This window comes from Diadema antillarum, unplaced genomic scaffold (genome assembly GCF_040938485.1).
Source record: "Diadema antillarum isolate AM-2024a unplaced genomic scaffold, OU_Dant_1.0 seq00000778_RagTag, whole genome shotgun sequence".
NCBI lineage: Eukaryota > Metazoa > Echinodermata > Echinoidea > Diadematoida > Diadematidae > Diadema > Diadema antillarum.
Genome location: NW_027271666.1, coordinates 1,284,738 through 1,302,185, shown reverse-complemented (window position 1 = coordinate 1,302,185; position 17,448 = coordinate 1,284,738). Strand labels below are relative to the sequence as shown.

Genomic DNA, 17,448 nt, shown 5'->3' with positions numbered 1-17,448 from the left:
ATGAGTGGCCGAGATGTCCACAACAAAGCGATCCTTATGATAGGTGGGACGCGCCTTTCATTAGGATCACTTTGTTTTACTTGGTTTCTGGATACCAAGCCACTTCAAAACTAATTTTCATCAAATAAACTTTGAATTACTGTAGAATATAATTATGCTCTTTTATATTTCATATAATAAAAAGGTTTCATATAATCGCACAAAAACAAAGTTGGAAACCTGAAGGACCATCTCGACTAAATATATATACCATCCCTTTAAAGATACACTCAAAGTCTCTGTCACTTTGCCTGTCTGTCGTCTCTCTCTCTCTCTCTCTCTCTCTCTCTCTATTTCTACATAATACACACTATATGCGCTGATATGCCAGATATAATACAGAATATTAATCAATGACATCTTTACAGGTGTAATATAACGCTTGACATTCCCGCATGCAGGAGTTACATTTTCCCCCAGCGAGGGGAAATATTATAAGGGACTGCCAATCGTGTTACTTGAAAATGATAAAATAATAAGGCAATGTTAATGTTATATCAAACAGGTTCAAGAGATGGAGTTACAACAGTCTTTTGGCCCATGTTTAATTCCGAACTATGATATTTATGCCAAAATCGAACTGTATCGCAGATAGAAAAACAATAATGAATTCATGTCTCATTGCGTAATGACCAGGCACTCTTTATTTATAAAGGAAGATATGTCTTTCTTTAGAATCTGTTTTCTTTGAGTCTACATAAAAAGACAATTATTAATCATAAAAAGTCATGTAAACAAAATAATTGTACATGTACTAACCCATTTCCTCCTCCCTTTCCGAAACTCGAAGAAGGTTGAAAAAGTTGAGCGACCCGAAAAGAACGAAAGATATGATGCCTGCCCATCCGACAATAGCCACGCCCCCAAGTAGGTTCCATCCGAAGCACTGGAGGAAAATGTTGGATAAGAAGTTTTGTTCCCTCGATCATCAGTAATGCAAATTATAACGATAACTGTACTACTACCATCTACCACCACTACCACTACCACCACCACCACCACTACTACTACTACTACTACTATCTACTACTACAACACTACTGCTACTACTACAACTTTTACTTTTAATAAGAATGGAAAATGGCGCTATAGAAACTGAATGTATATGCCTGTGTTTGTATGTATGTATGAATGAATGTATTATTGTTATTATTATCATTATTATTATCATTGTTATTATTATTATTACTATTATTAATATTATAATCATTATTATCATTATTATTATTATCACTACTACTACTACTATTACTATTATCATTAGGCCCTATCATTATTATCAATATCATCGAAATTTGAACTTACAGAACGTCAATGGTATAGATGCAAGCACAAAAAGAGGAATATAATATAAGAATTAAAAAAAAAAAATGAATAAAGAGAGAACTACGCGCAAATTACCGTGAAGCCAAATCGGTTGAAATTGAAGAAGACTCCTTTGGTTTTACTGAACAGCGGGGCGGCGATGATCCCCCAGGTACCAGCTCCGAGATGCACTAAACAGGAACGAAGAAACACATTAAGAAAATAAATGGTAAAATATCTAACACTTTCAAAGCATTTCAGAGATTTTTTCTTTCTTTCTTTACTCATCATCAGTTGATATGTGGCCCTCTGAGGGATCGTGTACACCAAACAAACAAAGAGCTCGATAGCAAGACAAGTCGACGCGACTCACTCGGAACAAGTTTTGAGCATGCTCAAGGCCTTGTCATACCGTATCTGGGGAAGTTTTACGGGTTGACTTGATAGTACATAACTCGTATCTCGCCCGTTGTGTGCGCATGCAAGTCCGATTTACCCGCAGCCAAGTTTTGAGCATGACCAAGGGTCGTGGGGATTGCCCGCAGGGTCCATCCACAACGCCAGTAGGAGGCCCTAAGCGGCAACACCTCGTAGGCAACTCCCACGCATGTACTTCGCAGTCCCCGTATACAACCAAGATAATGGTATTCTGTGAGACTTCGGACATTCCTTCAGAGGAATTTCTGCATTGAGTTGTCAACCCCCACGCGCCTGGCACGCAGGTCACACAGAATACCCGCAAGTAGAACTTAAGTAGAACGCTTCCAGCAAGTAAAAAAAAACAAGTAAACTCGCAAAAAACCGGTGCTCGCCCCTTTATTTTTCTTTGAAAACAAAAGCAGAAAAACGGAAGTGGCACCAGAAATATTAGCTGCGGTCCCCCCCCCCCCCCCGCCCCCTTTACAGAATTCCTGGATCCGCCCAACACATTTTTAAAGAGCAGGTATCTATAGGGATGTTACAATGGAGTGGAAAGACCGGTCAGACTCAGATTTATTCGAGGATTCCCGAATCGAATTGTGTGTACAGCTTTATCACTGATCTCTATGCAAAGACACACACAGCCGAAGAATCCCGACTGGTGCCGATCCTTACCGACGAGCGTACGCTTTAAGGAATGATATAATATTGGTTGAATTGAGGACGAAGCTTTTAACTTTTTGCGAGATATTTAGAAACCCCTTTTTTGAACTGTTAAAGACCATACAATTCTAAGAGGAATTCAAAGTTTACTTGATGAAAATCGGTTTTGAAATGGCTGAGATGTCCAAAACAAAGTAAAACAAAGCAATCTTAATAAAATTTGGGTTCCATCTTTTATTAGGTTCGCTTTGTTTTGTATACATTAGCCATTTCAAAACCAATTTTCATCAAAATTAGTGAATTTTGAATTCCTCTTAGAACTATGATATATGCCGTATGCTTATATGCTTTTAATCTAGGTTTCTCGTCATCTAAAAAGAAGTCATTACAAAAACGTTGGAAACCTGAAGCCCCATCTCAACCGAACCTAAACCACGATGCGCATTATTGAATTCGCTGACCGGTGCTATTCGTGGTTTTCGAATGTACCCCGGTGGGCAGCGAATGAATCGGGCAACCTATGTATCCCCACGCTACAGGTCCTCCAAATAATGATCATGAACTGCTCGCATATATTTTTCTATTTGTAAGTCTACTCCAGATGAATTTGTTGTATTTCCTTCAAAAGACAGATAACTCATTTTGATTGATAATACAGTTGGTTTGTTTTTCGCGGAAGTGTTGTTTCGTCTGGTTTGAAGCAAGCCATAAGAACAGGAAGATGTCCGGCTGTCTAAAAATAAATTGGCGTGACAATCGTAGGAGTCATCTATCTGGGTAAGTCTGGTGACGAGTTTATGCTGCAGTTACCATGCAGTAACTGTTGCTTACCATCCATGTCAATAATAAACAGCTAATCTTGTTGAGTTTTCCCATCTACATCATTCAGTGAGTGCAGCACCTCAGGTCCTTTTAGGATTTCAGGGTTTCGAAAGGGGAACGAGAAAATATCAAAAGAAAAGAAAGAAAGAAACTGTATTCCATTGTATAGCAAATCCCCGGCGATTCGAAGAATCACTGAATGATATCATCATTCTCAGCCAAGGCTGCAATGTTGTTGTTTTTTTTTGTGTGTGTGTATGTGTGTGAGCTATAACACAGCGTTCGGGACAAAACAAACGAGTAAACGGTTTACCACAGCGTCTGATCATTTTGACAATACAACTGGCATGATCTGTCATCCTCTGGCACAATTCTTTATGGGTCTTTCTCCCCGCCTGGTCTCATTGCCATAAGCAGACTAAAATAGCTGATATCACAGTCATAAATCATATCAAATCATTATTCTGATACATGAGCTGATCTTGAACAAGTTAGTAGTTATCAGGTTTTCCTCTACCTTTCCTTAAGGGAGCTATGATGTCCTTGGAAATTTAACCCCCTCCCCCCCCCCCCCCCCCCCCGAAAAAAAAACACGATAATCCTCATTGCAGCTTTATTATTCATAGCACATCAGATGAGAACTACACGCCATTCCATTAACGATATTCGTGCACTTTTTGTGAATTACACAAACAAGGCATGTGTGTTTACTCAACTGATTCTTCTTTTTAATCTTTATTTGTCATGGTATATTGTTTGTTTGTTTGTTTGTTTGTTTGTTTGTTCTTTACCCGCAACAGCGTCCACAGGATCGTCGATGCGTAGTTTCAGTACTAGCCAGCTCCAGGCGAGGTACGTTAAAGAAGCTATGCAGCCGATTATGAGTGCACTCCAAGTTGGAATAACGTCACAGCCAGCGCAAATTGACACCTAAAAAAAGGAACAACACCAGAACAGCAACAATAATAACAATAATAACAACAACAACAGTCTTCATTCCTTCATTTATTTATTACATCGTCACTTCCGACAGACCTATATACACCAGTTTAACCCTTTTTGTCGTCATCAGTGTATTGTCTGTGTATACAATCTCAATTACATAATAAGATAATGTTTCTGAGATGGGTAATATCCCCGTTCTGTTCAGCGTAGAGGCTCTGAAGTACATTGTCTATTCAAGCGCTTAATCTTTACCGAACCATATGCTAGCTCTGCGGTGAATGGGACAAAAACAGGATGTAAACCTCTGTAACAACAACAATTAAGAGATTATCAGATTACTAGTTTAATGCTGAAATTAAGCATGCTTTATAAACACATTCTGTCCATGATTAATGCCAACTTTCAAAGCAGTAGCATTATCCTTTCAAAAGTTATTAGAGTTGAATGTGTGCAAAGGATTTTCAAGAAGTGCAAAAGATTTTAAAAATATTCAAAGGGGCCTCTAACATGTCTAAGCAGTAAGACATACCTGATCACACTATTCTGCAAAAAAGGGGTTGTAGAAAAACTGCTTAAAATATAGTTTCCAATTCATATTATGATCCCAAAATTAAGCATAATGTAGAAGAAAATCTCTTTCAGAAAATATAAAAAACTCAAGATTGACTTTGTTGACCCTTTTTATTTCCTATTTTTGAGTCTCACATAAAATCAAGGGGTGCGACTTTTTGTTGGTTTTGTGATGCATGGTCACAAATATCAAACGACCTTTTCTGCCTTTCTATATATATTGAGGACTTAACGATTTCAACGACGGATGTAACAGATAACGTAAACGGACATAATCCCGTTTGCCCCCCCCCCCAAAAAAAAAGAAAAACAGGAAGAAAGAAAGAAATACAACGGGACCCTCCGCAATTATAACTTTATAAATAGTAAATAAATCCAAATAACATTCCAGGGTATGAAACAGTAACTTATCATTCACATCCTACAGAAAACCCCATCCGATTTGCTTCAGTGGTCAAAGAGAAATTAGGATCTTTGTAGAACATGTCAGGAATCCCGTCGCTGCAGTTTTTGTCCATTGTATTCACACATTGATATGCAGTTTCAAGAACAAGAACAACTGCTGAACTTGCAGATAACCAGGTGATAACTGAAGCAGACCAATGACATGCTTTACAACGATCCACATTTCTCTGTGACCACTCAACCAAAATGAATTTGATTAACTGCAGAATGTAGATAAGATATTTCATTTCCAGACCCTGAAATAAATTAATTCAGTGTAATTATATTGAAATTTGTTAATGCAGGAATCTTTTTGTAATTTTCTTTTTTTCGGGGGGGGGGGGCATGATATATTTTAATGTACATGTAATATAATCAGTATTGATATATTTGTGTCATTAAAACAGACATAGACAACAGGAGTGTGAATGTCCAGTTTGAAGATTTCTTACCGCTCCGGCCAGAGCGCCATTGCAGACCAGGGTAAAGTTCCACTGCTTGGTCGAACCGAAGAGCCTAACCACCGCCATCGTGGTCGTCGACGAGGCCCCGACGGAGACGACGGTGCAGATGATTGAGTGAGCGACGACCACATTATCTCCACGCTTCGACAGAGTGAGGGCAGAACCGCCGTTAAATGCCATGAAGCCGAACACCAGAATGAATGTCCCGAGGGCTATGTACTGTTGGTGTTGGTCGTGATGGTGACCGGTGGTGGCAGAAATCGGGAATGGAAAATTCAATTCAAATTCGAATGATTTTCTTTTCATACAGAGTAATACAAAGCAATATACATAATGCCTACATGTCATGATTACATAATACTTTAAGGAACTTTGAATCACATAAGTTTCATAAAACATGATTAGAGTATTATAGTAATATCAACTTTGGTTTGGATAAATAAACAAATAAGCAATTGTGATAATAACGTGAATTGTGATAATGACATATTGAATAGAACATTAACAATTCCCGGAGTTTTACATTCATCGTTCCCTGTTCAAAATCCATTCAAAACTTGCTAACCAAAATCATAAGCAATAGATAAGTGCGCATTAAGAACATCCAGCTTAAACCCTTAAAGAAACAGAATTACGCTCAATGCAAAGAATTCATTAGCCAGAATGGTAACATCTAAAGACAATAATTACTGTGTGAGATATTTGATTTCTTTTTCTTAACTTTCTAGAAAATCGTAAAACTTACAATCTATTCGATCGAAAAGCAGGAGAAAAAGAACACCGTCTTATGCTGAGGTAGAGTCTTCTTTAAATTAAAAGGTACTTACGCGTTACCCTTACCTTTGAACTCTACTGCTCTCATGGGTGTGAGAAAGAAATGTTTACAGTATTTTTTTTTCAACTTTATTTTCCCAATTCACATGCTGCTTCATATACCAAATACATGCAAAATCATGAATAGTACATTATGGAAAAAAACATACATGTATAACATAGAAAACTATGGTATAAGAGCTTGCCATTTGCTCACATGAAAATCTAGACGATTCTTTTTCATAGCTATAATGCGTTCTGTATTTTCCAAATGCTTCATAGAAAACAGAAACGGATTTAGAGTTGGAATGATATTTTTGATTTTACAAGAAAATATAAAATATTTTGTATAATAGATAATTGTATTCACGAAATGTCCCCTTTCAACATGCAAAGTTCCAAAACAGATTTCTTCATCTGTGAACATAACATTGCGGACATTTTTAGCTTTGAGCCAAAAAAAATACTTCATACCAGAAGGATGACACATGGGTACATTTCAGAAATAAATGTAATAATGTCTGTGGATGAGAGTCACAAAAATTACAAAGTGCAGAATCACTGATACCTATTTTACATAGATAATATTGAGTAGCGATTTTTCTATGTACGAACTTAAATTGAAAATTACGAATTCTGTTCTCTATCGATGATCTATAGATCAAAGAAAATCGAGACTTCCATAACAAAGAATCTTGTAAGTTCAACAGTAAATCAGTTTCCCATTTTACTTGATGGTCTGTCTCTGAAAGTGTGGTTTTATGATTCTTTACAAAGCATGGGTAACAAAAATTTGAAACTCTTTTGGATTTAAGAAAATTGTTCAGTAGAAGATCACAAGGATTCGAAAGTAATACAACACTTTGACAATCCATATTTTGTTTTATGGTGAATTTCCATTCTTGAGGAATTGCATGTACTATTGAAAAATAAATCAAGAATGACCCTGGATTAAATTTCTGTAATATTTGGTCATAATTCATGAAGGAACCATCAGGCTTGATAATATTTCCTATGTAAATCATATTTGATTCAAACAAATTTCTAGAATAAATAGGCTGACCATCAACTATATGGGAATTAAACAATAATGGCTGTGAAACAATTTCCTTGAATTTAGCTGGATTGTAGTACTTGTACCAAAAAATATCAATATTATCATTTAGAATAAGGTACCGAGGTGAAAGATTCCATTTAAAGAACATATCACCGCCCATAGTTTTTACATACATTCTAAGAAAAACTTTGTGTTTACTCTCATTTTCTTCATCAAGGTACCTCTTTACCCAAGTTATTTTCATACCAGAGGTAAAAGATTGCAGATGCGGCATTTTCAGACCACCCTCATCATAATCATTATACAACAAAGAACGTTTTATCTTATCGTTCTTATAACTCCATAAAAACCCAAAGAATAATTTTTGAACCTCATCAAAGAAAGATGGAGGAGGATTTGGCAATATACTTAAAGGATAAATCAATTTTGGAATTATCAAAGATTTTATAATAACAATTTTTCCATACAGTGTCAAAGATCTACAATTCCACAAATTCAAAAGTGCTCTTATTTCTGCAATTTTAGGTTTGAAATTCAAATCATAATCGTTGGTACAATCAGAGAGGGGAATCTTTATTCCTAGATACATAAACAAATCTGTTGGCCAAATAAATGGAATGTCTCGACACAATGTTTCTGAAAAACCTCCAAGTCTGACTACATTGCATTTCTCAAGGTTTATTTTTAGGCCTGACATTTCTCTGAAACTATCCAACACTCCAAGACATTTTCTTTCCTAGATTCAATTCATTCGGCTTCAAAAACATAATTGTGTCGTCTGCATATTGACATATTTTCACATCTATATCGTATATTCTTAATCCCTTGATTTCCTCATTTTGTCGCATTAAACAGGCAAGTAACTCAACTGCAATTATAAAAAGATATGGAGATAAAGGACAACCTTGTCTCACTCCACGTTGTATATCAAAAGATTTCGAAGAAAACCCTTTATTTATTACGCAACCCTCAATTTTGCAGTATAGCAATTTGACCCACTGAATAAAAGACTGATCAAAACCAAAGGTATAAAGAGCATAATATAAGAAATCCCAATCTAACATATCAAAGGCTTTTTCAAAATCAATGCTTAAAGCAATACCTTCCATGTTATGCATTTCACAATAATGTTTTATATCAATGAACAACGTATAATTTCTCCTATGTATCTACCTTTCAGGAAACCATATTGATCCCTACTTATTATATAAGGTAAAACCTTTTTAAGTCTTTGGGAGAGAATTTTTGCCAAAATCTTGTAGTCACTATTAAGAAATGATATTGGACGCCAGTTCTTTAAAAGTAACAGGTCTTTACCTTTTTTTGGAATCAAAGTTATAATGCTTCTTCGCATTGAATGTGGAAGATATTTTTCCTCAAAACATTTATTATACATAGAACATAACAAATCTCTAATCTGAAACCAAAATATTTTGTAAAACTCGATGGGTAAACCATCAGATCCCGGTGTTTTATCGTTTGCAAACGACATTATAGTTTCATAACATTCTTTCTCTGAAATCTTTCCCCCAATGAATCGTTCTTCATTCTGATGCAGTGTAGGTAACACCAAATTTTTAATTGGATCAACATCTAACTTTTTCAGATTGTCTTTGGTATATAACCGGAGATAAAATAACCTTTCTTCTTCAAGAATATCAGTTGCATCGGTTAAAATGCCATTGTTTGTAGATAATCGAGAAATACACTTCTGTTGAAAATTTCTCTTTTCCAAATTAAAAAAATACTTAGTATTACGTTCACCTTCAGCAATCCATTTGGCTTTGGTGCGGACAATTATACCACGCACGACTTCTTCCTGTAATTCTTCATATTCCCTTTCTTTCCTTTTCAGATCATTCAATAACACATTGTTATCATTCAAATTATCTGTATTACGCAATTTATTAATTTCTGATTCTAATTTACTCAATCTTTTCTGACGGACACTTTTATTTTCTTTTGAAATTTGAATACACTTTTGTCTTACTTTGTATTTCAAATATTCCCAAGTCTTTATTGGGTTCGAATCTTTGTTTTCAGTCAAAACTAAATCTACTACACTTTGTATCTTTTCCAGATTTTTTGCCGAAGCTTAAATAGATGTGTTGAGTTTCCAAAATCCCGGCCCCCGCTTTGCAACTGACTTCATTAACATCAAAGAAATCAAAGAATGGTCCGTTTTATATCCAAAGCGGATATCACATTTTTCAACTGTAGTGGTTAAGCTTTGGGATATCAAAAAATAATCAATACGACTTCCTATCTTACTGTCATGAGACATCCAAGTGTATTTCAATTTTGATAAATTAAAGGATCTCCATATATCAATCAAATCAAAATCTAACATTATATCAGTTATGGCCTTGAAGCATCGTGGATGATTTTGGATCAAATTCGGAAATTTATCTAACTTAGCATCTAAAATTGTATTAAAATCACCACCGATTACATATGGTTCTTCCCCGTGCATTGCAAGTAGCTTATGCAGATCAGCAAAAAAACTATCGTTGTCATTATTGGGGCCGTAAATATTACCGAGTGTTAACAAATTTGCATTGAATTTCAGGATGACCAACAATATTCTACCATTGTCATCTCTAACAGTGTTTACTATTTCAAAAGTTGCAGAAGGTTTCAGAAGCATACATACTCCTGCACTGTCAGATCGACCATGGTTGAATATGATTTTATATCCCCATTCTTGACACCATCTTTTTTCTGAATCTGGTGAAGAATGTGTTTCTTGTAAGAAAATCACATGATAATCTGAATTTCTTATCCAATTAAAAACGCATCGTCTTTTAAAGGGGTTTCCAAGTCCCCTCACATTCAAAGAACAGAGCTTGATATCAATTGGCTCACTCATGACGTACGTAAAACATTCTCACAGTATTATACGGATTGTACAGACAATATATGAGAAGGAAATTGGCATGTATTTTCATTCCGAAACTCAAAAGGCACAGTATGAACAAGTGATGTGAATTGAGTTTTTGGCCTAGATTTGTAGGCAGATTTGAAATGAAACAAAGCAAAAACCACCACCACCCAAAAGAAACCGTAAAACACGAAAATTGCTGATGTTTACAGTATGTCCCCCCCCCAAAAAAAAAAAAAAAAAAAAAAAACCCACACACACAATACGATCAGATTTTCGCATTGATAACACCCAATCTTATTATGATTAAACTGCCTAAATGCTACTTCAAGGTCTTAAAATATAACATCTTAGCTCTATTTTGCAGAAAACCCCACTCAATTTAAAGCTGTCACAGCTGAATAATGTGGATTGTTGTAAAGCATGTCATGAGTCTGATTCTTCCAAGTTTAGCACTTCGATGCTCTTGTGTGTGAATGCAATAGACAAAACTTGGAGGGAAGAGATTCCTGGCATCCTCTACAAAATTCCTAATTTCTCTTTGACCACTGACAGACTGAAGCAAATCGAATGGAGTTTTCTGTAAGATGTGAGCAATGAGTTATAGTTTCATACCCTGAATTTGTATTTAGATTGATTCACTATTTTTAAAGATATTGTTGCGGACATACGATACAACCTCATGTATTTATGTCGTTCATCTGACGTGCCTGACGCTGGTCTACCGATAGATTAACGATTGCACACAGTTCAGGTAGCGGTTTAGATGTGAGTAGCTCGTTCAGCTCATCGCGAAATACAAACTTAAATTCGGGACTTATTTTGACTCAATTTATTTCCACTTATAAGAGATTATTTCGTCACTTTAGGTGCTTGAATAAAAATACTTTGAGTTATAAACTAGATGGTATTCAAGTGCGCCAATATGAGGTGAAAGATCACGTGAAAAAAAATATTCATTAAGCCATGTTGGTGATGGATCGCCTTTCTAAATGTATTGAAATCGATTTTTTTTTTTTGATAACGCTACTAAAGAGACTTGGTTGAAGATGTTGTTATGAATACAGTCGATGATGCATAATATCATATTAGCATCCGACGGGTATTCCCTTGTCATTCGTTTCGTACGCTCAGCATCAGTTGGATTAACGTTTCACACACGTTTTCCTTCTCTTCTGTGTATACTAGTAATACAGTTAGCACACGGTCATCATTCGTTAGGTAAACGTCTGAAACAAGATTTTTGCCTGAGAATTTGAACGTATTCGAAGGTATCTGGAAGTTGCTCCTGAATGTAGGTTCCTAATGTGTACACGAGGCATACGCTATAATATAGGCATTGTAGCCTTTGAATACTCTGATATAATCTCCTGAACCAGCGACATCCGCGAGTCCTTCAGAGGAGCAGCGGAACATTGGAACCGAAGATTGAGGACGAGGGGTTGTTTTTAAGCCAGAAAAAGCATGTCAACTCGAAAGAGATTAGTCACTTGATTTCAATGTTTATTATACTACATAAAACAGTTTTTCCAAATTCAAGCACTGTAGAGCAAAAAGAGCCTCCTGCAAGGCAATGCTTTAACACTCTGGTACGTCGCAGAACATTTCATAATGCCCACTGGTTAACGACAACCTGGTTGAGATGGAAGACTATCAAAATGTATTCACACACACACACACACTACATACACATTAATACAGTATACTCATTATCCATACGCAGGGTTAGAAGTGGTGGATAGTAATGGCCAGCATTATACTCACAGGTATGGTAGGTTGAACGATCTGTCTCGGCCTCCCTTGCTCGTCAAATCGCCCCAGCCTCGGACCCAAAAGCACGGCTCCTACTAACCCTACAGTACCCCCGGCCATGTGAACCACACCACTTCCGGCAAAATCCTGGATGGGGAGGGGGAGGGGAACCTCAATAATTGTGACCCTTTCAGCACGAGTCACTTAGCGGAGGGATGGTATAGTTTGAGTTCAGATGGGGGATTCAGATTTTTTATTTAACCTTTTGGCAGCTGATTAGAAACCACTTGATATTGCAGGATGGCATGCAATCATTCTAAGAGGAATTATACGTTGATTTGATGAAAATCCGTTTTTGAAATGATTGAGATGTCTCAAAATCAAAGTCATTCTTATAGAACGTGCCTTCCATCTTTTAATATTTGTTCATTTGTGGACCATTTTGTTTTGGGATATCTGAACGCATTCTAAAAGTCAGCAGAAGGGTGGTGTGTGTAAAAGATTCAAGTCCTGTATCACACTCTGAGGGAAAATATTGATGTTGTGTGAAAACACACTGCACTATAGGTATAACCAGATTCGCCTAGAACTATAGTTATGGTATAAGGAGTTCCCTCGCTCATTGAAACTTTATAATATAGATGGTCTCAGTTTGTCAAATGATGGAGTACAGTTGCCATGGTTGTGATTTTCAAATGATTCCAAACTGCTACCTACTGTACATTTTGCATCGCTCTTGAAGATAGTTGGAAATACCACGGTTGTAGCTCCATGGAAATACTTTGGCCCATTTCAATATGAATTTCCCTCATTTGGTCAATCGATTGGAACCTCCTGGTTTTTTTTTTATCCATATTCATTTGGGTCTCTCCCCCTTTCTTTCTCTCTCTCCCTCTCCAGAAATAATCTATCATTACTCTGTTTGTGAATACTTTTGGCGGCTTCACTGTATAGAATATAGAATAATTCGATGAAAATGTGGATCGGACCCCCTATAAAAGAGAGAGAGAGAGAGAGAGAGAGAGAGAGAGAAAGCCTGAGGCCGCAAAGGGCTATACGTGAGCTTGAAGAATAGATGAATTATGAATAAAGATAGATAAAGACCCGAATTGAATTGTTGGAACATTCAATGCAGCCATGGAGGAGACTCTGCGTCTATATAACGTGTATTTGTTGATATATTTTTCTTTATTATGTGGCTTTCACCATGCAGTTGATGATACAAAGAGGTTCTAACTTCGATTCAACTGCACCCCCATCCTACTTGCGTGCTATATACCGTATCAAAAGCACAATGACCATTAATGAAAAAAAAAATGACAACGCTCCCATCACTGTAATATGGCGCTGTTTGGGATGCAAAGAGCCTTTTGAATGTTTAGCCATGGATGAACCTTTGGCTAATAGCGGTGCACTAAATTTTTGGTGTACAATGCATTCTTTTATTATTATCTCTCTTTTTGTGATTTTTCTGTTTGTCTGTCATTTTGTTTGGCTCATTGACTGTCATGGTGTGTGTGTGTGTGTGTGTGTGTGTGTGTGTGTGTGTGTGTTTGTCTTTCTGCTTGTTTGTTTTTGTTTGTTTGTTTATTTGTTGAATTGGTGTTTTGTTTCAATTCCATTGAAATGCAGTCATACACTGTGTTTGATTTGACCAACCTGCATGGTAACACCCGATATACCAGGCCCGGAATTCAGCCAGCCTTCTTCGGTCCAGACCCAGTGAGATATCACCGGATATATAAAACCTGCCAAGGAAACGGAGAAAAAAAAAATGTATATATATCCCATGTAAAAAATGTTACTTTAGCGAGGGTTTAATTTTCGCGAATTTTGCGAATGACAGTAGGAACACGATTTTAACAACACTCAAAAATAATTGTCATGCACTAATAAAGGTAACTAGCGCATAAGCCTCGGTGTCAATTCGCGAAAACAACATCTCGCGAAAATGTCTGTGACCTCTCCACATGCGAAAATATCTGTACGCGAAAATAGCAGCATATACAGTCGCCAGAAATGTTTAAGTCCATGACGTCACCTCATTATTCCTTAGCCCTTTTCCTATATACGAGACTTTGAAGTCTACAATACTCCCAATGCAGGTTCCTATATATTATTAGGCTATTATTCATGGGCTGCTAGATTGATTGCGCATTCAGAGACTCCAACCCCAAGCACCTTCTGATTGGGAGATTCTCCCGCCTGAAACCCCTAGCAAACGGGAGACTCCAATTTGATGTGCGCGAAGTTCCTTGCTCTAGGGTTCTAGATGCTCTCTCGTTTTATCTACGGCTTATTTTTTCAACATAAAATGATATTAAGTAAGAATTCATTTCAAGCGGGAGATATTAAATTTCAAGCGGGAGAACGGGAGGTTTTGCAAAAAAGGGATTTCGGCGGGAGATCTCCCGTCAAAAACGGGAGAGTTGGAGTCTCTGCGCATTACAAACGCTGTACTTTTATATATGACTATACTATAAATAGGTTATTGAAAATCCAATGTAGAAAGATCGTGCATTTCATGTCATATTTGATGGTTCTTGACAGACAAATATAGTGCTATATATTTTTGTGACATCATTTCCAAAAATAGATACATACTATTTGGGAAATGCCGTCATAAAAAGTGACGTTATTCTGCAAATAGTATACCTACAGCTGCATAGTACTTCCTGGAGCGTCAGCATGCCAACATTTTGACATATTCTTAGATGAAAATACCTATAATCACTTAAACTCTTTCAACCTATCACTAGACTTAAGAACTTAATTTTTGATCCAAAATATGATACCAGCTAGTAATGGAAATTAAGGACTTGTCTACGACAGTCATCGCATTACATAAATCATATTTCCTTCTCTTAAAGAGGAAATCCAGTCAAAATATAAGTTATTCTGATAAAACAGAGTAAAATTTTAGGAAATAGAACAAAAGAAGAAGGCATGCATAGATTCTGCACAGGTGAACTCGCAAGCAGGCGGTATTGTAATGGAATTACGATGGAATTACATTTCTGAAATATGTGAACCTCCTAATGTCATCATCCTTGTTCAGTGTAATTTGTTTAAGGTTTTTCAAAGTATTGTTTCTCTGCTAAAAACCACAATAAATTCCACAAATCTGCACATGGAGTTGTCGATTTATGTACTACATGATGTGAAATTATGAAAATCGTCTGGAATGTCCCTTTAATGCTTTTTTCTAATGCACATTCTTAAAGAGGATGGCTAGTACCTGATCAGTCAGGAATCAGTGGGAATGCTGGGGATGATTGTTCCAATCCTTATGGGATTCATTTGAGAGTACATTATATATCTATTGTAGTGTGAAAGTTATTTGCTTCAGAATGGTCTCATATTCAAGTAATGTGCAGTTTAATCGCCCCGTTACTGTACAGGCATGCTAACCTGGAAACTTTAAACTGCACATTTCTTGAATATGACACCATTCTGAAGCAAATAATTTTCACACAACAATAGATGCATGATGTACTCTTAATTGAATTCCACATTAAGGATTGGAACAATCATCCCCCAGCATTCCCACTGATTCCAACTGATCAGCTAGCCATCGCCTTTAAATTCAGGCCCCCAGTCCTTTCGACGCTCCATCGATAAAATCATGATATTATTGTCTGCAGCGATTCAGGCGGTTCCGTACATTTAAGCAAGAGAAGAGGTTTTTTTTTATCGTGGTTGGTGTTTTGCGCTTAACGATGTCGTCTTTGACGAGATAAAGGTTAAAAAATGAAAAGATGAATACACGAAATGATAAAGACGAAAGGAAAAAAGCCCGAAGCAAAGGGGTCAACATTTTCACGTATATAGATTTTACTGCGCAACTATTCAGCCTATGACGAGGCAATAAACTTGTTCAAATCTTTTCATTGGTTTTTGCCCGGTATGTTTTAAATTCCTGAGCGACGTGATTGAGGTACCGTCAATAGTAAGCCTATTTGCTTATGTGGTCGTTCTTGATTTGGTGGGGGTTTAAAAGGAAAAATGGGCAAACGCCGAATTCAAATTTGGTGCATGGAATCGTCAACAATAATGGCCTGACCTGGCCTCCTTTTTGCCTTGAAACTAATCCGAACCAAGAAAAAATAATTGACAGTGGTATAATAATGACCAGAAAAATTACGTATAGACGCAGCTGCACCGGGATTCTACAAGCATTCTGTACTCACGACGTGTGGAACTCCTTTGTCAAATTAGCGACCTTTAAATCTACGACGCGAACACTAAGACGACGTAGCCTTCCCACATTGGACGATGGAAGCAGCTGTCTCGCGCATGCGCAGAACACCATTTGTGGCCGTCTTAGCGTTCGCGTCGCAGATCTAAAACTCGCTATTGTTGATAGAGGAATATGACGATAATGACAGAGAATACTCCTTTCCTCTCCTCTAACCCAAGCCACCTCTTTTCAGGTACACTGCAAAAATCGGGTGTTAAATATGAAACGCTGTTGCAACTGGTGTAAAATTCGCGGTGTTCATTTTTCTAGTCTTATCACTCTAGATTAATACCTCCGGGTGTCACTTTAGAATATCAAACTATTTTTAGACAGGTAACTAGCATACTGTTTCCTTGTTGTTTTGAAGTTGAACAAGTCAAACAAGGACTTTCTGATAAAGTAGGCCCATTTGATTTTTTGGGGAAAAAAAAAAGGAAACACATTTACACCACAATATAACAGCAACTGGTGTGATCTCCTATTGACACCAGGCTGGTGTATACCCTTAACATTAAGACCAGCACTATCAAATCAACACCATGTAGTGTCATTGTTGAATTAACACCAGCGCAATATCAAAATATCATCAGTTACAGTGTCAAATTAACACCGCGAAGTGTCAGGTGAGCACTTATCAACACCATCACAACATACTTTCTACACCTTTCGGTGTGGTCCTCTATTGACACTGTACACAATGTCATGCATGTACATGTGTGTGTGTGTGTTGTGTGAGTGTAGGGGGGGGGGGGGGGGGTAAAAACAAAATCCTATACGCATGTACACTGCACAAAGTTCGGTGTTAAATATGAAACACCGAGCTGGTGTTAAATTTCCGGTGCTCATTCATGGTGTTAGATTAACACCTCTGTGTGTCATTTCAAAATACAATTTTTTTTTTTTAGTTTCTTAGGGACTGAATTTCTTGTTAATTCTGAACAAGACGATGAAGAATTCTACGATAAAGTACTTGATTTTTGAAGAAAAAAAAGCGTAAACACATTTACACCACAGTAACACCAGTTGGTGTGGT

At 36.9% G+C, this 17,448-nt stretch overlaps 1 protein-coding gene across 1 annotated transcript in view; it reads right to left on the bottom strand.

The window, feature by feature from the left end:
• Positions 1-1,425: 1,425 nt before the first annotated feature.
• Positions 1,426-17,448, bottom strand: part of LOC139739004 (putative ammonium transporter 1) — a 31,243-nt gene continuing 15,220 nt past the window's right edge. The window contains exons 4-8 of the mRNA XM_071649621.1: positions 13,835-13,923; positions 12,188-12,322; positions 5,661-5,891; positions 4,041-4,179; positions 1,426-1,535 (exon numbers count right to left, since the gene is read on the bottom strand). Of these exons, the coding sequence (XP_071505722.1) occupies positions 1,426-1,535; positions 4,041-4,179; positions 5,661-5,891; positions 12,188-12,322; positions 13,835-13,923 (704 nt within the window). The remainder of the gene's footprint in view (positions 1,536-4,040; positions 4,180-5,660; positions 5,892-12,187; positions 12,323-13,834; positions 13,924-17,448) is intronic.